This window comes from Gavialis gangeticus, unplaced genomic scaffold (assembly GCF_001723915.1).
Source record: "Gavialis gangeticus isolate Ggan-Ray unplaced genomic scaffold, GavGan_comp1, whole genome shotgun sequence".
NCBI classification, from domain to species: domain Eukaryota; kingdom Metazoa; phylum Chordata; order Crocodylia; family Gavialidae; genus Gavialis; species Gavialis gangeticus.
The window spans coordinates 34,380,001-34,402,970 of NW_017729006.1; the positions used below are offsets into that span (position 1 = coordinate 34,380,001).

At 41.5% G+C, this 22,970-nt stretch overlaps 1 protein-coding gene across 2 annotated transcripts in view; it reads left to right on the plus strand.

Moving 5' to 3' along the window:
* Nucleotides 1-22,970, plus strand: part of HECW1 (HECT, C2 and WW domain containing E3 ubiquitin protein ligase 1) — a 367,526-nt gene that overhangs the window by 322,380 nt on the left and 22,176 nt on the right. For both annotated transcript variants that reach the window (XM_019509098.1, XM_019509100.1), the window contains exons 23-24: nt 18,740-18,838; nt 19,823-19,952. In XM_019509098.1, the coding sequence (XP_019364643.1) occupies nt 18,740-18,838; nt 19,823-19,952 (229 nt within the window). The remainder of the gene's footprint in view (nt 1-18,739; nt 18,839-19,822; nt 19,953-22,970) is intronic.

The window sequence follows — 22,970 nt, forward strand, 5'->3', positions numbered from 1 at the left end:
TTTTCCTCAGGTCTCATGCATACAAATAAGAGATATCACACATGTTCAAGGTTACAAATTACACCAAAGGAAAAAAAGACATCTGAAATTAACTTAATTGCATCCCATTCTGGATCTGAGAAGTGTGATGAGGTATGTTTTTGGCTGTGTGCAGTAGATTGTACCTTGGTTTCACAGCCAAAGTGATTCCTCTTTATCCATGCCGTTAATAAACCAAAATATCTAATTTATCAGTAGTTAGCCTTTCCAGCTGTTTATCTTGGTATTTAAAAAGCTACTTATTACCATGAGACCTTGGTCCAATATGAGAGCTCTGCCTGAGTACGTGAAAGGCTCCCACATATGGTCAAGGTAATTCTGACACTTTTATCATGGAGGCAACTCCCCAGAACCAAATAGCTTGGCTTTGTGTGTCAGTACCCATTTTTTGGTGGAAAGGAAGTGGTCATAGGCAATATCCAAAAAGATCCTTACAAAGGCAGGCAGTCTCGGTCAGGCAAATAGAACCACAGAAGTAGAGAGAACTGCTGAAAAATCTATCCCAGATTTTATGTAAGACCCAAAGCATGCTGGGTGATAGAACTAATACTTATACTAAATAGTTACTAAATAGAGCAGGGATAAGTAACTCCTGGCATGGGTACCTGAGCATAGCACATGAACTCATTTTGCTTGGCACGTGTGCCTTTGGGGTGAGTGGCAGGGAAGGGGCCCGAGCTGTGCTGCCACAACAAGAATTGGGCCCCTCGCGGATCCCCCACCATCTGTCCCTGGCACACCAATATCTTACAAATCAAGGTTGAGCGTGTTTTGACACTGCCCAAAAATGTTGCCAACCCCTGAAATACAGGATACTAAATAGTTCCATGCTGTCTTTTAACAGCATTGAATTTAATACTCAATAAAGCTCAAATTTATTATCAGAATGCTGAGTTCTTCATATATTAGTAAAAAGCTCCAAATAGCCTCTGACACTAGCTTCTCACCTTCCTCCCTGTTAGCATTTGAAAGCATTTCATTCTAGCTTTCCATTTGCCTGCAACATGTTTACACATGCTCCAGAATGGGGGTGTAGTAATTAGCATGCTCCAGCAGACTTAATAAATTGAGTCTGCTCCAACATGCTGTAATTACAGTGTGTCAGAGCAGGTGTCCTGCACATCTACAGGCACCCTCAGACTCTGGAGTCCATGGTGAATCTCATATACATGGGTATGCAAAGGCACTTTTGACCTTATGCTGTTGCTGGCTCTTCCTTCTGCCTATGACACTCTAAGTCAATGGGTTTTAACCTTTTTAGACTCAAGGCACCCTTCAGAAAATGGTGAAGGGTGAACCTGCTTACCTTTGTCTCATTTTTGGACTATGGAAAAATAATGGAGCTATTCTTCTGTAGCAAAGAACTGTGAAAGACCACAACAGGTCACAAAGTTTTGGGCACCATGAATTACTATCTGAAATCTCTGGCTTTAGCTTGTGAATCATGTGTAGGTGTTAGCACACCAACCAGTGATAATGTTGTATGGCACCCCAAGGCACCTTGAAAGGCTCTCAGGGCAGTGCCAGGGTGCCACATCATCACCATTGGTGACACATAGGGGGTGCATGTGCACCCCCTGAGCATGGTGGTGCACCTCCTACGAAAATGCGCCACCGACACTGTTGGCAGTGCCTGCAGGTGGTTGCCGCTTGCCAGCCCCCTCCCTTGCTGCTGAGACCACTGGCAGCATCTGTGAACAGTCTGATCACTGCTGCCTGCTGCCGATGCTGCCAGAGGTGTCTGCAGGTGGTCACCGACCGCTAGTTGGCACTTGCCAATCCCTGCCCCCATCGCTGACAGTGCCTTGGCTACCTGCGGAAGCTCCACATGTACTGCCACCAGTGATGGGAAAACTGGACTGGTCTGCATTCCACCTCCATCAAACACTTTTGATTTATAAGTCTGTTTATTAGATTTCTTTCCCATAGGTGAATAGAGAGGCGAACATCTTTCTTTTGGGCAGATTGTATACTCATTTGTTCCAGCTAATTTGAGGTAGGCCTTTTATCCCCAATTCCAGATCTGCACTATATTTTAGGCAGAAAATAGTAATTCCATATGATATAGATAGATATGGATCTATAGACATCTATGTAGATGTAGATATAGATATATAGATATAGATACAAACCTCTCCCTAAATACAAGTAGTAGAGATCTAGAGATATCCATGGAGATAGATAGATAGATAGACAGATAGATAGAATTTATACTGGACATATAAATTAGATATATAAATGATAATTTATATATCTAATTTATACTGGACACTGGACAAAGAGTGGAATTATAATATATATATATCACTTGTGGGTAAAAGAAACTGGGTATAAATCATTCCATTCATTGGAAGTGTGTCTGGAAATATGATGAATATAAAAATACAGTTGAAGTTTGCAAAGTTAAGTTAATAACTTAACATAGTTCACTCTTTTGTATTCTTCACAGTGCATTTTTATGAGCCTACAATATTAGTTGTGTGATGCTGTTCTGTTCATCATACTTCACTCGGTCTGTGATGTAAGGAAATGATCCATCTGATCCTGCTAAGCAGACTGAAATTTTGTCAGTGTTCTAATTCTGGCTCTCATCTTTGATAGTATTTCCATTTTCAGAACTAACTAATCCAAATCTGTGATGATTTATATAAAGGTTCCCTAAATTCAAGTAATAGCATCTCTGTGGTGTTCATGTAAATTCAGATTAACAGTGTATAGGTGTAATTCCAGTCAAACTGAAGTAAAACGTTGTTAATTTGATATTGGGTTGTTCAAAGCATTACCTCAAAACTATTGTGACTCCCTAGCCAAAAGGATAGGTTTTTGTATGCTTTATCATACAGATAATTCAAAATACATCAGCTATTAAATTCAAAGCTGTTTTCCCATCTGTTAGACCATGTAAACTTCATTAATTCAAAATGCAGAGGACCAAAAAATACTGGTTTTGAAATAAACAGGTTTGGTTAAGTACAGACAGTCAAAAAGCCTGAGACTGAATTGATTCAGTCTTTTGAAGGTTAATCTAAGCTGCGTAGATTGAACTGATAAGCAAGTGAACAGACATTCACTTTTGATTCCAGAAATGCAGCCCTATGACTGCAGTGGCTGAGGCCAGAAGCTGAGGGGCATTAAAACACACCTCCCTGCTCAGCTGGAGCAGACAGTTTGGGCCAAGGGTAGCCCACCCACCTAACCTTGTGAGAGGAGATTTGTGGTGGAGGGGTACAAATCATCCTGGGATGCTGGGAGATGAGAATTAACATGAATCTGGAGGGGATGTGGGACAGAAGTTCAGTAAAGCGATTTAACCTAAATCAGTGAAGTCTGATACCAGAGCTGTGCAAAGCTTCATGTGCTGATACAATTCAGAGGAAATTTGGCTGGATTTGGCTACCGAATCTCTGAATCTGAATTGAATCAGGAGACCAGTTAAAAGGTCTGAATTGATTCGAAGCTCTCCAAATCTATTCAGAGATTTGAACAGTTCCCACTCGCTGCTGCAGGGATCTGGACCTGGACTCTCCGCTGGTAAGTAGCAGGTGGGGGAAGGGGGGATGGAGGATGCGGGGAGGGGACCTTTGCCAGGCCCCATTCCCTGCCTGCTCCCCCATCCTCCCTGAGGGCCCCCCAGCCCCCACCCACTGTCCCAGGCCCCCCCATGGCTGCCCTACCCAGCCCCAGCTCTTTAAAAAAAGCCCTGAATAACTGGCTTCTGCCAGGTGGAGGGGAGATCCCCGCTGCCCCCCACTGCCCCGTGCTGTGTGGGGGACTCTATCACAAGCCCCCGGCCCCCGCCTGCTCTCCCAGCCCCTCTCCCATGGCTGCCCCACCCACCCACGCTCCCAGCTCTTTAAGGAGGAAAAAAAAAGGCCCTCACTGGCTGCTTCAGGAGCCTCAGTGCTTCTCAGGGGCTCATGGCAGAGCTCCCCAAGTAGCTCAGAGCAGTGGGAGGCAGTAAGGATCACCCTCCTGCCTGGCAGGAGCTGATGAGTGGGGGCTTTTTTTTTTTAAAAAGCCAGAGCTGGGCCCAGGCAGGGCAGCCATGGGGAGGAGGCTGGGAGAGGGGGCAGGGGCTCATGGCAGAGCCCCCCACACAGCATGGGGCAGTGGGGGGGCAGCGGGGATCACCCCCCCCTCACCTGGCAGCAGCCGGTGAGTGGGAGCTTTTTTTTTTTTTCAAAGAGTCAGGAGCTGGGACTGGGCGGGGAAGCTATTAATGGGGCTGGGAGACTGGGCAGGGGATGGGGCCAATTTGTAGATTTGGCCGATTTTGGCGGTGGCTGAATTTCCGAATCAATTTGGCTGAATCAATTCGGGATAGTGATTCAAATCACGAAATCAAATCACTGTCCCCCAAATCAGCCGAATCCAAATCCAAAGCAAATACTAGCTACTTCACACAGGCTTATCTACATCCATCCAGGTTTATCTTAAACCAGTTTGGGCCATTTTGAAAACACTAAACTTATGTTGTGTTACAGATTTAAACCAGTTTCCAATCACTTTTACTGTTTTATATGTAACTTCTGCCCTAGCCTTTGATTGTCTGTACTTAGCCTAAAAGAGGGCTGGGAGTCAAGAACTCTGGGTTTTATTCTGTGTTTGTTATTGATTCAGTTGGCTAAGTCCTGTGAGCCTACTTTTCCAAAGTAGATAATGACTTTGGGTGAGCAGTACCAGACATTACAAAGCAAACTGAAGGGGTTGAACCTAAAATGAGACCCATTTGAAGCATCTCAAGTTGGGAACCCAAAATTACTAATTGTTTTTGAAAAAATTGCCTCTCCATGTCAGTGTCCAACTATAAAAGAGGGATAACTCTATGCAACATACATCAAAATGTTTTTCAAATAAATGCTGTGAAAGCCTTTGAAATTCTCAGTGAATGCACTAATGCAGTTGAAAGTAGTTTGTGTTACATTACACTATATATGTTAATTACAACCAACAGCCTACTTTTATAAAGTATGGCTATAAGAGAAATTTTCAAGCCCTATTATAAATCTAGTGAAAAAAATTATATTATTAAAATAAATAGGCAAAGCAGCCATGTAATAGGGTCGTTTTGCAGTGAGAAAAGTCTGCATTGATGAAATGCCTTGTTGCATCCAGACTATGATGGCTTCTGCTGCTTACTGCATTTAAATACATTTTGCTTTTCTTAGTACGTTCATTTTATGCAGGACTGCTAGAACAGCTAGTTAAATATTTATTAAGGGTCAGGGGGACTTGATATAAGCAGAAGGATTTAAGTGAGACTATGAAGCAGAGAAGAAAAAAAAACTGTTCTCCTTACTGAGCTTATACAGAAACCTCAAAGAATGTTTTTTAAGCTTCTGCTTTATATTTACATTGGTCTTGGCATTCTCACTCATTAGAGGAACTTTCCAAGTTCATTGAAGGACTTGAATGTTGTCATCACAAGGGCTGAAACATGAGCCTTTTCTCCCACAATCCCCTCTATTCCACTCCACCCTTCACTGAATCCCAAACTGTCTTATTATGAACACAGTTGGAGCAGGGGTAGGAGGGTTGTTTATAATTTCTTGACTTATGGACAAGTAAAACTTGATTAATCGAGTCTTCCCTGCACATGAGCTGAAGTGAACTGCACTGAACCTAGACCTCCCTCTGGCTGCTGCAGGGGGCGGGTGTAGGGCCAGTGGGGGTGGGAGCAGGTTGCTGCCGTTAGCAATAAATCTGCTCCCAAGATCCTACATGTGTAGACACCTGCCCAGGTCAGTTTAGTTTAGAGTAATTTACTCTAGAGCATTATTTGCATGTGTAGATAGGCCCACTGTATCTGATTCTGTGTTGGCAGATGAATTTTATTTTACTTATGTTCCTAGCATTGTAAAAACAAGCAATCCATGCATCAATAAGAGCATGTACTACAAGAGATCTCTCCTGGGCAAATGTACACTTGGAAAACACAAGTTTTATAAAGAGGGTAGTTATCTAGTATGGAGAGCTTGTCATGCTTTCAAAAACATTGTTGATAAGAAAAAGCTTTTCTGATTTTTTTTTTGGTAGCTGTAAAACACACGGCAAGAGCAGAAGTTTCCCCCCAGATTTTTGTTTCCCCTGCTACTGCTAAATTTGGACTTTATTAGCTGTTTATTTAGCTTCAGCTTCCAGGCATTTGGTCTTGTTACATCTTTACCAGCTAGACTGGAGAGCCCAATATCAAAGTTTTGTTTACCATATAGGCTTTGTAGACTAATCCTGTCACCCTTTAACCTTCTCTTTAATAAACTATCCAGACTGAATTCTCCATATAAGATGGGTTTTTCAATCCTGTAATCATTGTTATGTCTCTTCTCTGAAATTGCCAATTTTTCAACATCCTTCTTGAATTGTTGACACCAGAATTGTTGACACTTACTTGAATTGTTGACTGTAGAGACTCCATTTTGAATTTTTACTTGCATGGCAAAAAAAAAAAATTATGGTCCTTGTATAGTAGTATATTCCTCCATGGAGGTATACTAGTGTTCACCTGCTATATCATTACAACCTGTCTCAGGCTTTGACTTTCCACACAGGCGAGAAAACTGTCCCCTTCATTGTGAGAATTATCATGGCTTCAGTGTTAGCTGTATACTTCAGTTACTAATTAGCAATTGAAGGAAAATATGTGGTTATTGGCTTGCATTTTTAGTCCTCTTCCCTGGCATGACTAAATCTAAATCTTTTTTTCTTTATGGCTCTGACTAGCCTGTTTCAACACATGTCAAAGCAACAAAAAATAAACATAAGTCACACTGCTTATAAAAACTTGAACAGTTTGCAACTCCTCTCCCTTATTTTCTCAGAATTATTTACTGAGAGATCTGTTCATAAAAATGCCCTTTGTTAACTTTAAAAAAAATCAACACTGGGTACATAAAAAATGTCATGTCATACTGAGTCAATCCTTAATGAAGCAGCTTATCTATTGGGGCTGATTTGTATACCCTGTGGATTATCTCAGATAAGGACAAGAAGGTAAAGCTATCAAACATGCTATCCAAACAACTGTGATGTGCGACTGGTGAGACCCAGGATCTATTTTTGGCTCTGCTATTGCCTTTTATGTCACTTTGGACAAAATTTTCCTACATTGCGCCTCAGTTTCCTCATCTGTAAAATGGGGATACTAGTATAGGTTTTCTTTAGAAAGTAGTAATAAGCTAATCATGAATCTGACATTTATAGTTATTCAAATTGTCTCACACCTGAGATGTCTGCATCTTTTCTGTTTTCACACTTAAGACTTGTACTGGGTGGGCTTGATTTCTTCCCAGATAGCAAGGAGGTCTGAAGTTCTCACCCGGTATGCCAGCGTGTCTAACTGAGCCCTGAGAATGACCCAGTCAAGTTGAAGAAAGTCAGGCTGTGTTTGTGCTCCCATCCTTACCTCAGTTTCCTCCAGAAGAGTTTATCTGTTAGTGTCTGAGATAAACCCATTGTATTCTGTTAGGATTCATCATCTTGCTACAAGTCTTAGTGTCATTTGTGGATTAAGTCCTACACCTTGGAACTGTTCAGCATCCCTCATCATTATCTCAGACTCTTAGAACATGAAGTATTCATTACAGCAGCTCCAAAATTTCTCTTTAATTCTTGGTTTTAGATTAACCCAAGAACTAAAAGTGAAGTTTAGCTGACTGAGTAAACCAATTAAAGGTATGTAGACCATGTGCTCAACAAGGCTTAGGAAACGGGGAGTGAATTTTGAGTTTGTGAGAAAACATGAGATGAGGCGTACTTCAGTTCTGGAATGTACCCCAGAGCACGTAAAATAAATCAGCAGTATGGTGACCCAGAACTCTGACTGCTCATCTGCTTCACTTCAGCATTATCAGAAAGACAAGAAGTGGCTTAGCGCTCCTCTTAGAAAGAGGTACAAGGACTACATATAGAACACCTGGACCACCAGTGTGGTTAGATGTCAGACTCCATGGGAAAGGTCCCACAGTGTGACAATAAGGTGATGCCAAAACATTGGAGACAGAGCCACAGACCAGATTTATCAACCCAAGCACCTACAACCTTATCACCCTCTGCAGGAGAGGTGGACTAGGAAGACTCAGACCAGTCATAGGACCTCCCCTTGTTAGGTTAGACTTGTTTAAGAATTATTTTGTATTCTTTCCATAACAAAGACTTTTTTTTTTCCTTTTGTGTCTGGCCTGAGTAGATACTTCTTGCTTATTATTAGGGAGGTGTTGGCTCATGCGTCCTGCAGATTCTAGAAACAAAAAGCACCTACCATTTGGAATGTCTGTCATACCTACTTCTGAGCCCTGAGGCCCACAGTGTGATAACAAATATTTGGATGTATTCACTATACTATGACTCACTTGGGACATTCTATTGTATGGCAGGTGGTTTACTACTAAACTGCCAAATAAGAACAGTTATTAAACAAATGAATGCAAACATTGATTGTCGTGACCATATGGTTAACCTTTTCAGCAGATTTCTGATAACTATTGCATGGATTGTGTGGTGCTGTCACAATGAATTGAGGTTTAAAAGATGCACCAATATAAACAAAAAATATGGTAGTTAATGAAGATTCATAGATTATGTGCATTTAATCTACTCTCCACAGTTCATAAAGATGAATCTGATTTACTGTTCACTTACTCCAAGAGATAATCACAGGACAAGATTTTTTCAATAAGCCAGAAGATGGTGTGCATTAGTAGCTTATTGCACAGATCTGAGATGTTGTCAAACACCCATTAAATTAACAGATCTTGGGTGCATCTACATGTGCAGTTAATGCAAAGCAATAAACTGTTGTTTATCGCTCTGGAGTTTAGTGCTCCCAGGTACGCCATTTGATTGAGCCAGGTAGAGCAGCCCTGGCCGACAGGGAGCCTCAGGGGTCAGCTTGCCAGCCCAGGGATGCTCCTGCCTGGCTCAGCATGCTGTGGAGGGGCTGGCCTGGGCCCAAGGGTGTTCCCATCTGGGGCTAGCCAGCAGGCAGCCCCCACACTGAAGTACCTTAGTGCCCCAGCCAGCCGCATCAGCTTCTACACATGCAGTGCTGTGGAGTAAAGAACTCTGCATCAGGATAGTACTTGTATTTACAGGTACTTGTATTTACTAGTATTATCCTGCTGCAGAGTTAATTAGTTTACTCTGGCCTAATATCACTGCATGTGTAGATATGCTATGTTTACAGTGGAGCCAATTAGTCTACTCCTCAGTAAACATCTCATGTAGATGTCCCCTTTAAAGCCAAAAAGACCTTTCTGGCTTTAAACTCTATTAATTTAATGTGTGATTGACAGCATAATAGATTATCACTTCTGTTATTGTTCGTGAAGCAGGAATAGGAGTTACTCTTGTTTGAACCAGGCCAATCTTTTTAAAAGTTAGCCATTCTTGATTTTAAAACTGCCAGAGATAGAGACCCCATCCACATTCTTTGATAACTTGCTCCAATAGTTAATTCCCTCACTGTTAAAAATGTGGACCTTATTAGCTGTTTATTTAGTTTCAGCTTCCAGGCATTTGGTCTCGTTACATCTTTACCAGCTAGACTGGAGAGCCCAATATCAAAGTTTTGTTCACCATATAGGCTTTGTAGACTAATCCAATCACCCTTTAACCTTCTCTTTAGTAAGCTATCCAGACTGAATTCTCCATATAAGACAGGTTTTTCAATCCTGTAATAACTGTTATGTCTGTTCTCTGAAATTGCCAATTTTTCAACATCCTTCTTGAATTGTTGACACCAGAACTGAACACATTATTCAGCATCAGTGCCAAAATACAGAGGTAATATAACTTCTCTAATTCAACATGCACTTAGTCACGTAATCTTTATTGTGGCTCAGTGCTGTAAGTAAAGGGATCACTGACTTCTATATTTTTAATAAAGTATCTGAAAATAGTAACTTGGGGCATATTTAAGTAATGTATCCTTCCATTCTAAAAAAATTGGCCTTACTAAAAGAGAAGCAGAAGAACGACATACATACTTCAATTTTTTTTTATAAAAGTTCTTCTCCCTTTTAAGAAATTTAAAGAGTGGTACAATTGAAATTGTAATTTCCACCCTCCTCCCCTTGCTTCACAGCCCCCCAGCACAGTACCAGCATTCCCAAATAGTAAAAAAACCATGAGTAACCCTCACCACAAATCACAGAACTGCTTTACAAATTGGTGAGGGTTTTACCAATGCAATGGATACAGAGATCTTTTCATTTGTTTTCTGGTTCTGGTCCTCTAGGGGGCACTGGGTGACTTTTCTCCGAAACAAACAAGAATAGAAACTTTACAATAAGAGTAGCTGAGATTTCTGCTAATCATAAAAATACTCTAGACATTTAATAAAATCATAGAGTTGGGAATACCGAGTGTTCCTGTTGACCCTGTTTTGCCATATCTTGGTGAAGATAGGAGTGGTCTTTATTTGGATGGGTCTCGTGAGTTTCTCTCTCTCATAGTATAGCTATCAAAACTTCAGTACAAAAGGCCTGTAGTACTAGCAATCGCTACTAAGTGCAGCTTTCTTTCTTCATCTTCTAAACGTGCCCCGAAATTAATCAGGGCAACTAAACAGGCAGCGGTGTTTGACATCTGAGAAACTGTAACTTGGGTTTGCTGGCAAAAAAAAGTTCTTCCACAGAATTGTAGAAGAAAAATATCATTTTGAATACATTATGATACATTATGAGTTGTAGCATGTTCAGCTCAAGTTTAAGCCCCTCTGTGAATTTCTGACCAGGATTGCAAGACTGTTAGCCAATTTAATCCCACCAGGTGTTTGTCAGTTTTGAACCATGTTCATATCACAATTGATTGCAAACCTATGAGGCAAAGTGGCTGAAGTACTTGTTACAGAATCATAAAGCCAGAGAACCCTTTGATATACAGTTTCTGATCATGGAGACCAAAAAGCTCAGCAAGCAGTTCTCCATCTTGATCAAAGCAGGGATTTTAGTAAATGATACAGCCATGGTTTACTCTTTAGCGACCAGTTAAGGTGAAGCCTTAAAACAAAGACTTGTCATCAGTCCTGCATTATTCTATTGCTGTTTGAGGACTACATCAAATTAAATACCTTGAGAGTTACCTGTAAGACAAAGAAACTGTTGTATATAGACCCCTACAACATGATATGGATTTTGCATTCTCTAAGTTCACAGACATACCATAATTCCCCAATACAGCACTGACATTACACAAAGAGGAATGAGAAGAAAATACAGCCCTTTTTATAAGGCAAGCTTTGTAAATGGCACCTGCAACTTTCAGAAGAAGGACATGAGTTAACTGGCTGGTGCAGGAATTTGCAGGAAACTCTAGCAAACAGGTCAAAGAGTAGCATTATGAGGAGCAAGAAGGCAGGTGCACACAATATCCTTCTTGAGTGGATGCAGGGTGCCAGTAGTCAATCAGACCAGAGCAACTCTCCTACTCATTAATTTTCTCCATCCTCCTGCTGTTTCCTGTTCATTAACTCCCTCATTTCCCCTGTCTGCTATTAGCACACTACTTAGACTTAGGCATTGTCTTGTAGTGGAAGGAGTGTTGAAAGAAAAGGGTAAATCTGGTTCTCGCATAACCGTTCCACTCTTCCCCAACCTGCCTCTCCTGCTAAAACAGATCCTTACCTCTAATGAGCAATTTACACTTACTCATAAAGAGAAACATAAGTTGGGCTTAATGAAGGCATTTGCCCTCCAGTCAGGATTTACCTCAGCATTGTTTATTCTGGAAATAAACCTTGTTTTTTCTGAAGGGTGACATCTCACCCAACTCTACCAGACCCTAAAATTTAAGATTAGGGCCTAAATCCTTCAGAGAAAAGCGCACACAGAACAGTTTCATTTAATGAGCCTTTGTAAGAGTCCAATATGTTTCTTGTTATGCTGTTATTTTAAAATACTCTATTTGAGAGAGAGAGAGAGAGACACACACACACACACACGTATGTGTGTATATATGTGTATGTATATGTATGTATATACTGTATATATGTGTGTGCATGTGTATTTTTTTATATATATATAAAAGAAACACATACACATATACATATACACATATATATAAAAAACCACACACACATATGCATACACACACACACATATATATATATATAAAATAGGATGTACATGGAGGCGGGTCCAAAGATTGAGGTGGGCCTCTGAGCTGAAGGAATGTGGAGTTCCCCAGTTACCATAAAGGTCAACGGCACTTGTTTTTGATGGGCTTTCACTGACAAACTATTGTAGCTTTTCTTTCAGCAATTAAAAGCACCGCCAGTAATGATTCTGCTCAGTCCCCTTGCCAGTGGGCCACAGAGGGTAAAGAAAGGAAAGATTTATCTTCCTGCTCTGTATGGGGTTGGATACAGTGAGATACTACAGAGGTACCAGAGCTGGATGCCAGGAGAGCAGGGTGATAGTGGAGTTTACAGCTAGAGAAAATCTGTTGCACCTTCTCTGAGAGCTGGCTTAGCATCTGGCCACCTTAGAGGCTCCAGGAAAAATGGTGCCCAATGGCACAGTGTACAAGTTCCACCAGAGAGGGGCTGAGGTTAGAAGATGCAGAGTAGCTATCGACTTCTATTGTGTTTAAGGTTATCATTTTAGCTGTTTCATGTCCTTTCTCTCATGATTATGTGGAAGAACAGTTTGCCCTCTTCTTCCTTTTCATGACTGATTTGCTCAAATGAATCTATTAATTGTCTTCTCTGCCTGGGCTTAGGAAAGTAACATCCTAACCAAATACAATTATTCATTAAATTCTCTCTCCTTGAGGATTAGTCTTGCTTAAGGGACTCCCTGATTGACAGGGCTGGCTGTTCTGTCTTGTGTAAACCCCTAAAAAAATCATATTATTTATGTGCTCTAACAGTTTCTTGGAGGAGACAAAGTCCTAAAATAAGTAGCTCTTCTCTTGGCATTTTTTAACTTCAGTTCTCCATAATTCCTTCTAAACTATTTTTTTTCTTCCACCCAGGCTCCTCTGAGTGGGTAAAGAAGGAGCATTCCTCATGGTGCAGTGGTGTGTGCTTATTGAATTTTGAAATGTATAAAGAAAAAAGTTTTTAAAAAAATCCACACACACTCCAATGTGTTAATTAGGACAAATGGTCTTAGTTATTGATCCTGAAGGCTTTATAAAACTGACATATTACAGACTTGATGCCTCTAGCATTTTTTCCACCTTTAGTTGTCTGGTTTCCACTGTTTCCATTGTGTCAACTCCTCTTTAATTGCTTTTTGCTGGAAACTTTGCACCAGGGCACAAGTAAAGTGAAGCAGGTTCTAAACATGCCCAACAGCTGGCTTTTGTTGCTGGTGTGGAAATAGCTGTAAGGGTCATATAATCACTCCTCTGTTAATATTCACCTGTATCCCATAAGCACCTTCTCTTGGATGCAAGGGACTCACAGCTTCTGTGGAGATGTAAATGGTAATTGGGACCATAGCATGTCATTCTGTACCCCATTTGGCAGACCAAGTACTCGTTGTTCTATCCCAGGAGCTTACAATTGAACAATATTGTGTGCTGCTTTTTATTACAGCAAGGCTCATGTATCATTTGCATTCAAGATCTTTGTGCTTCTCCTTGTACTGGCAGGAATGATTCTTGCTTTTGATGTTTTTCGTCTTTTGTGCTGTAAAACTTTACTAGGATGTCAGTCAACTCAAGGCACTTTATACTTGAGTTGCTCATATTTAACATCTTGAGGGGTTTTCCCCCTTTTCCTTTTGCAAAGATAAACAGCTGCCCCTTCGGTACTGCATTATATAGAATATTTTTTTGAAATCACAGAATCGGAAGTTTGGAGGAACATCAAGGGTCATCTGATTCTGTTTTCATTCCCTGCACAAATGCAGGATTCAGTGTTCCTGAGCTACCCAAACAGATGCTCAATCCAGCATGTTCCTATCCCATGTCAGAGTGTGAAAGCAGGAATGGGTAGATAGTTATTTCATGAGGCATAGAGAAACAGTAATATCACACATTTCATTATGTGCCAGAACATAAAAGGTAACATAATATTCTTATGATTAGATTGTTAAGATTGCCATGAACTTCATCACAGGTATTAAATTATACACAACAATCACTTCCTTTCACTTATAGGCCCTGCTTCATGTCTCATATCGGTAGTGAGATAAGAAGCAAAAGTTTTTGCCATCTGACTGCTGTTCTGTAGTCAGTGTGAAATGACTTCAAAGCCTTTAAATGCCATATTTACTTGAAGCCAAGATGAGGTGGGTTTTTCCCCATTTGGCACAGGGTGGAGGAGAGGCCTCTTATCTTGGACTTAAGTAAGGGGCAGTGGGGGAAAGTGGGGAAGGAGAGGAGGTGGCTGCTGTGGCTCCAACTCCAGTCCAAACCTGGGCTCAGGGTCAGATTTGGAGTTGGAGCCACAGCAACTACATCCCTCTCCTGTCTCCAATGCAGCCTCTGCCCCACCAGATTGCCCCTCATAGCCTCTGACCTACTCTGCCACTTACCATCAGTCATGGCTCCAGCCCCATTCCAGCCTGGGGCACACAGCACATGGTAGCTCTGTCCTCAGCCCAGCCACTCAGTAGGTGGGCAGGTGACAGGGGCTGCAGGAACCCTGGCAGGTGCCAGGAGGCACATATACAGGGGAGGCAGGTAGAGGGGAGCAGGTGGCAGGGGGAGGTGACAGGGAGTACAGATACAGGGGCCAGGCATCAGGGGAGGGTGTCAGAAGGTACTGGGGCCAAGGCATGCAGGAATTGCATGGGTGGGGGACAGAAGGCAAGAGGACAAGTGGAGAGCAAGGGGCAAGCGTTGGGCCACTTGCCCCCCCACACCTGCTCCCCACCTGCTGCTTTCCCCAAAGTAGCAGCGGGGGATGCAAATTTAATCAGTAGATTTTATATATGGAAAATTATATCAGATTTCAATTTTCTATGTATACAGTCTAATTATTGGGGGGGGTTAAATTAACTCATCTTGGATTCAGGTTAAATATGGTACTTCACAAACACAGTTATGCATGATGATAGCCATCCTACAGATGGAAAACAGAGAGGCAAAGAAGTTAGTTGGTGTGATTTGGCCAAGGGCATTAGGGTTCACAATAGTGTTAGACCTAGCAAGCAGAGCCAGGAGTCAGAACCAGAGGGATTGCAGGGATGAACAGCAGGGTGGAAGCAACTGAGTACAACCCCAAATTCCAAACTAGGGGCCAGGTCCAAAACCAAGAGTCGAAAACTGAGCCAGAGGACTAACTGGAATGAGGAGGTCAGGTAGCAAGCTAAAGTCCACACACTAAGCCAGAGGATTAACAAGATTCAAGGGTCAGAAAGCCAGAGCAGTTACTGAGACAGGAGCCGTGTAAAGACTGAAGACCAGAAAGTTGTGCGGCAGGGCTCAGGTGTTAGAAGAGCTTCTTAAAAGCAGCTCCAGAACCAGAGGGAAGGGCCTGGGGCTCAGCTGGCTCTGCATATTGCACTAAGTGCATCTTGACTTAGTTGCACAGACTACAGGGCAGAAACCTGACCAAGTTAAAACTCAAATTTTCACTAAGCCCTGATTCCAACTATGATGCCAAGTTCCCTTCAGGAGATCAAACCTTAACATCTGTCCTTGGTCTCAGTCCATAGAAGAAAACTAACATTAGCCAGTACAGAGAAGTTTACTGATGTTGCAGTGCTGTTCTGTTTAGTGTTGAATTCTTTTATTTACAATCTATTTGGCTGATGGAGGCATCTATCCCCTGTGGAAGAAATCAAACTTCGTATTGTGGTTGAATCAGAACTGACAGAGCCAGCTTTTCTTTATTTAGGGCTATACTGTGATCACAGGGAGAATTCCATACAGCAAGGGGAATCACCCACTTGTCTGTTTCAAAAGATTTCTTGAACTCTATAAGTTTACAAGCATATTTATACTTAAGACAGAGAAAGAGAAAAAAAATCGACCTTGGAGAAACAAAACAATAGTAAATTACACGCAGGCATACAGACAGTTTACTTTAAGAAAACAACATCCGTGCACAGGGTAATATATCAAGACAAAACAAGGTATGCAGGATTCCTTATCTCAGAACTTATAACTGAAATAAGCAGTATCAGCACTTCTGGTCTCTGTCTGTTTTCCTAGTCAAGCAGGCCAGAAGCCCAACCAAATCCACTACCGCACCCCAAATATGGTGCCTACACATCTCTGTCACATCATGGATTCGGTTTAAACTGTACAGGGGAATCCTGAACAATACATAGAAAACAGGGATATGGTCCATCTCAGAGCCTCTAATCATTAGTCTGGCTTTTGTTTGTCAGCCCTCAGTTAGGGGCTGATCAGTATAGGTCAATAGCACTCAAGCTTTTGGTCCCTCAGGCCAGGTGAGTGGCAGAGGGATGGTCCTTGGACTAGATCGAGCACTGTGTGCCAGGATCAGAACCCATGGGCCTTGGCTGGCCCTGAGCATGGAAACTGGGCCCTGCAGCCTGGTGCACCCTGTGTGCTGGGACTGAATCCTGGGACCTGGCATCACTCCTGCCTAACCTTGTGCACTGGCATCAGGCACTTGAAGTAGTGCACAGAACCCAGGGATGGTGTCACTGGCCCCCTATTGCCAAATTTCAGGACCCACAAGGAGTCCCCTGGGCCAGATGACATAGCATCAGGGCCTGGATCTGCCCATGGCCTGGGGTTGGGGAGTTTGCATCTGGCATAAGCTGGTCCAGATTGAGCCTAAGGTCCAACTTGTATTGTGTAGGCTGAGTCTAGTGGTAAGAAGACTGGGAAAAAGTTTTGTGGCAGAACTGTGGGTCATTCTTCAGTCTGCACCAGCTTCAGCTTCTTTTCCTTCACATACAGGCCCCAGAAGCCACCATGTGCAGATCTAATGTGGCATGACCTGACCATGGATTGGGCACAAACAGTTATGTGTAACCACCAACCTTTCACTCACACATATCACTGGGTTTCTACCTCTATGTCAGCTGTACACTAAATTTCTCCCTAAACTCTTGGCAAAATAAATCATTTATTTGGAAATGTGCACCAAACATAATGGCCGTACATTATGCTTTTGTACTCTTTGTTAGGGAATGCATTGTTTGGGTGTGGATTGATTCACTAGGAGTGAGGAACTAGTTCCAGTTACTGTAAGAAGGATTTTTTTTTAATATAATAAATGATTGGTAAGAAATATTAACATAAATATCTTGACAGAAGAAATATTGGGGAGGGAAGATAGCATTTATTTGTTGAAATTGATGTGGAAATGGGAAATGTTGGAATACAAAATCACTGTGATACTCACACACTACAGATGTCCCACAAAATATTTTCATTGCAGTTGTCTGTCTTGACCCCTCATAAAACCTCATCCACTGCCACTAACATTTACCCATGTTTCAGTACAACATTTCTAACCCCTGTGGGCTGTGGCCAAGGGATTAAACTCAGTCTGGGAAGGGGCCAAGTTATATTTTAAATTATAGTTTGTGGGCCAAGTCTACAAAGCCAGGATTGTGTGCCATCCTGCTGTGTCACAGCAGGTCTTCTGCTCATCACAGTGAGAGGCTTTGGCCTAGTGTACTCTACATTGCAGTTCTGCTGGCAAAACTTCAAACATATACATGCTCCAAGTTCCTCTGTGGTCACAAAAAATGCCTTCCCGCTGGCAAAGTTAAAACACCTCTGCTGAGCAGAATAAAGCTGTTATAGGCATTCAGTAGCTAGCAGAAGGCATGTATAGACACTCCCGTGCCTTCTACTGGCTACCATGACCCCCTCAATGGTTCTTGCCTTTCCAGGATGTGCTTTCTCTCGGTCAGCTCAGCTGCTAAGTGGAGTCCTGTGGAGATGCCAGAAACTCCCAAAGTCTTGCCAGTGGGGCAGTGACAGCTGCTGTCTGCCCTTAGTACAGGCCTTCCATAAAAATTCAGGGAAGAAAGTTGTTCATAGAAAATAACCAAACTTCTTGTATGTTAAGTTGATGCTTTGTTCACCATAACTCAGTAGGACTAAAGAATTCAGGCACTTTGTGGATCCCACCACTTCTGCAGTTTAGTTGTTTGCACATGAAATTGCATACTTCGTGCACAGAATTACAGCAGTGACCTTACATTATTTAGGCAGGGGACATGAGATGAATGAAGCGGCTAGTAAGTTTTTAAGCTGTTGTGTCCGGTTATCTGCCGTCTCAGAGAGACAACTATGTATTGGGTTTTTTTTATTGGTTTACACTTACTTTGTATTTGCAGAGATTTTAGTGCAACGGCAAGAGCTAGAAATGTTTTCAATGAAAGGTTTTCTGGGGAATCTTAATCTGACATGAAGGGTGGGCAGATTAGCATTGTAAGTAGGTTAATTTCAGCCCCTATAACTTCCTCTGGATGTCATGCCATGGTTCAGTGTCTGACAGCACTGACCTATGGCATGACATCTGGATAAAGGTCTCAGGGGCTGAACATGGGGAAAAGTCACTGCTTAAGGACAGGGGGCAGCTCACATGAAACATATCAACTGGTAAATCCATCAGCAGTGTGTGTCGCAGAAGATATCCATAAACACTCAGCTAGAGAGGCTTAAGATACAGAGGTAGAGAAAGAAACAAAAGATGATCAGACTAAAATAAACAAGGGAATCAGAAACAAAGAACAGCACCAATTATATATATAAGATCCCATATCACTGTGTCCTGAATTACACGTCATTTTCTCTGTGTCCTTTTGTATCTCAGGTTCAGGTTCAGTGGTCGGATCCTTGGCCTTGCTCTCATTCATCAGTACCTTCTCGATGCTTTCTTCACAAGGCCATTCTACAAAGCACTGCTGAGGTTGTAAGTATCTGAATAAATCCTGATCCTGCTATGATCTCTACCCAGGGAGACCCTTGTGGGGTTCATTGAATATTGGCATCTTCAAGTTCTTTCCTCGATTGGTTGGTTGATTTGTAATTGTTGAGGTAGAATGGCAAAGACTTAATAATTGCCCTGGATTTTTCTCTCAAATCTTCCTATGCATTAATATTAGCAGCTTAAATTAAAAAAAAAATGAGTAGTATGGTTAGGCACCCACTTCTGAAAACATTAGTCAATATAGCTAAGATCTGTTATTATAAAAATACTGTCTAAACAATGTAAATAGAATGGAGGTAATCAAAATGCTGTGGGACAAACCTGAGAGTATCATATTTTTCTGTAAAACAACAAAATAATTCTCCTTGCATGTCAATGCAAAGAGACATAATTACCAATTGGCATAGCTATGTTGCTAAGATACTTTCACCCTATGCGCTTGTTAATGACAGTTATTAATATAGGTAGAAAATATTATAGTCTTCATATGGGTTTTGCTTATCCTACTACAGTAACAATCAGGAGTGGCCTTGATACTTAATATCAACCAAAATATAAAATTGATTTGATATTTTAATTGATCTTCTGTTCCTCTCTAATCAATTTTATACAGTTAAAAAAAAAAGCTGTATACAACAGATCAGATTTCAGTCAAATGAACTTAGGTGTATTAACAGGTGATAACTCAGACTAATGTTTAGTTTAAATTGTTTATTAGTTAGGATAAATCTGAAGCTTTGGTGATGATTCTTTTAATACTACTTAAAAGCTTTAAAATATACTTGACTCTCTCTTACCAATATTTAATATTACTGTGGTCCTAACACTTTCAGTCTGCTGTTGAAAAGAAGGTACCTGCAGCAGGCTGTAAGGTAGAAGGAGCATCAGCTGCAGGATGTTCTGAGCTATAAACTATCATTCCACAAGGTTTTATCTTCATCTCTATTTCTCTGCCTCACCACTCAGGCCATGTGATTTAAGTGACTTAGAATACTTGGATGAGGAGTTCCACCAGAGCTTACAGTGGATGAAGGACAACATCATCACAGATATCCTGGATCTTACTTTTACAGTGAATGAGGAGGTGTTTGGACAGGTGGGTAAAAGTAGGGAAGAATCTAAAAAATGGATTGGGAGTAGATAAAGTCACACACGAAGAATATAATTCTGTCTGAACGGATTCTTAGCAAATGTTCAATGGCTGTTCAGTGCCATTTTTATCTCCTGCCTGATGTTCCTTATAAGCCACCTGTTTCGATGCACACAGTCTCAGGGCCTATAGTATAAAATACCAGCCCAGGCTTCCCTACAGGCTTGTTGAGCCATACACCAATGAACACAAGGAATTCTCTCAAGTGGAGCAGAACTCTTCTTTCTAGGACAGAACTGGCAGAGACTTGGCATTCCATGAATGTTAGCGCTCTAGGTAACTTGATGCTGATGCAGCTGAATGGACAGGAGGAGGGAGCAAGAAAAAACAGCTTGCAGGTGGTGTAAGATCTGGCAGCCCTCACCACTACTTTGTCTTCCAAGCTTCTTATTAGTTGTTAGTTCTCCTCCACTCGTAGAACGACCACTAGTTATGGTTATGAACAACCACTAGTTAGTTATGCCATTTTGTCACCTACACCTACTGGGGACTGTTCGGTGCCATACTGCAATCAGAGATGTAATTGCTGTGTGTGTAGATGTGCTTTAATCTAGCTAGCTCAGCTGTTGATAGTTGTAAAGATATGACACCATAGACTCACTGCTGATGTAAAATACTCCAATATATGCATACATACACATATACTCTTAATAAATCTGGCCCAATGAGTTTTAGATGGAGCTGGGAGATCAAAGAGGAGTTATGTGAGGTACAACTGGAGAAAAACAGATCAGGAGGAGGGAAGGATTGAAAGGTAGATTTGGACTGTATCAGCATGCAGACAGTAGATAACACTGGGAGGATATATGAAGTGACCTAGAAAGGAGGAAGAGAGAATAGAGCCCTCAGAGAAACCAGTATGGTGTTGTGTGAAGCACAAAGAAAATCCTGGCAGCTCGAGAAGAAGGAAAGGGACCAGGAGAGCCAAGTACTACAGAAGCCTCAGGAAAGAAGTAAATGCAGACCAGCTGACTAATCGATCAAAGGCTGAAGAGAGATCAAGTGAAATATTCAGAAAGAAATGGTCTAGCATTCCTGAGATTTGAAGCTCATTAATGAACTGGATATGAATGGTTCTCTTGAAGCCAGACAGTGTAAGACAAGCTGGCAAGGGCAAGGGGACAGAGATAATCAAGAACAGAGTTGAAGGAGAAGTCTGAGTAACAGGAGTAAATAACATACTCAACAATAAGGATCTTGGAAGCAAAAGATTTGCCACAGCAAAAAACGTTGAAACAGGATGTATGCAATTTTGGAGACATCTCTTGTGTATATGTAGACCAGAGGGCAGAGAGATATGGAACAGAGAAAGCAACAGAGAAAAGGATTACGAAAAGCAAGAATGGATGAGGTCTACAGGACAATACCTAAACATTACAGGCATAGGGGCTTTTGCAGAAAAGATAGGGCTGTTCTTCATTGCCATGCCTGCAGTTTTTCTTTGCTTTCAGTAAAAGTTATTTTGACATCCAAATGATGATGCAGTAATTGCCTCAGAGATATGGCACTAAAATTAATGCGTAAAGACAGGCAGAGGCAGAGAGAGACATTGAAGCATATTTGTAGAGACAGATGAGTTAACCTGTTAGAGACAGCCTTTCATTTACCTTTGTTGTTTACATGGGTAAAAAACTAAGGTAAATGAAACCTTGACGTGAGTGGCATCTAAGGGCACAACCTGATGCACTAGATAGAAAATATGGTGTTGCATAGATCACTATGTAGGATTTTGTTGTAGGATTCAAATGAGATGGCTTCTAACAGAAAGAAAACACATCACATGACCATACATTTTAAACACTACTAAAGCAGATGAACACTTTATGGCCAGATTCTAATGCCTTTACTCATATTGATTAGTAGTGTACTTCATAAGCTGGCATCAAAAGGTCTATGGTGCAATAAGGTGCTCACCGTGAAGCAGAGCATCAGATTGTGAGCAGCCCGTGGAAGAAAAGCATTCTCATATATCTTTGAAATTTGCTGATAACAATGTAGTTGAGAAGCTGGAATCAAGTTTTGCTTACAGATGGGTCCCAGCTCAAAAAGTTTGCAGACCGAGAACATTGGATGATTTGAAGTGTGACTTCACTGTACTTCAATGCATTCAAAAATGGAAATATAAATCATGGTAATAACTTCTGCTAATGTTTTTGGAGACTGCATCTCAAAGGATGAATAAAGGAAACACAAGATAGAACAGACATTTGGCTGGCAATGTAGCAGATTAATCACAGGGCTAGAAACTAAAAGATCTGAGCTCTGTTCCTGGCTCTGCAGGTGAATTGTTTTGCAACTTTGGCCAAGTCGCTTTGCCTTTGTCTTTGTTTCTCTCTGAACTCTTGTCTGTCTTGTATATTTAGATGTTAAACTCTTTGGGCCAAATACTCTTCCAATGTGTTTTTTGTACACTACTTCATACAGTAGAGTTCCAATCTCTGTTGAAGCCTCAAGACAATACTGCAATACCAGTATAATATATATTAAATAATTTAGGGGCCAAATTCTTCTGTTAGATTAACAGTATACTAATGGATCTTATCTTTACTACTTTGCTGTCTCACTGACACTGAGTTCCCCCTGGCAGATTTGAGGAGAGAATGATAATCTTGATGCACATAAATATAACTAAATCATTAAGCAAGAAGAAATACGTCCAATGAGGTGTTTAAATGTATCATCATCTGTTCTGTAGCATAATGATGAATACAAACCTACAGCCAAAGTGGCTGACACCTATGGGCATGTGTAGACAAAATGAGGGCCCTAAATTGAAGTGGTGGGTTTTTAAAAGCACTGCTTGAATTTAGGGCGAACTAAAGCCCCATGTTGTGTACACCCGTATCTTACCTACCTCTCCAGCAGCGGGGTGGGGAGGGTGAGCTGCCGGTGGGTGGAGCAGTCTCTGAGCTGCAGGTGATGGGGCTGGTGCTTTCCGCAGCAGCAGCAGTGGACCCCCCCCCA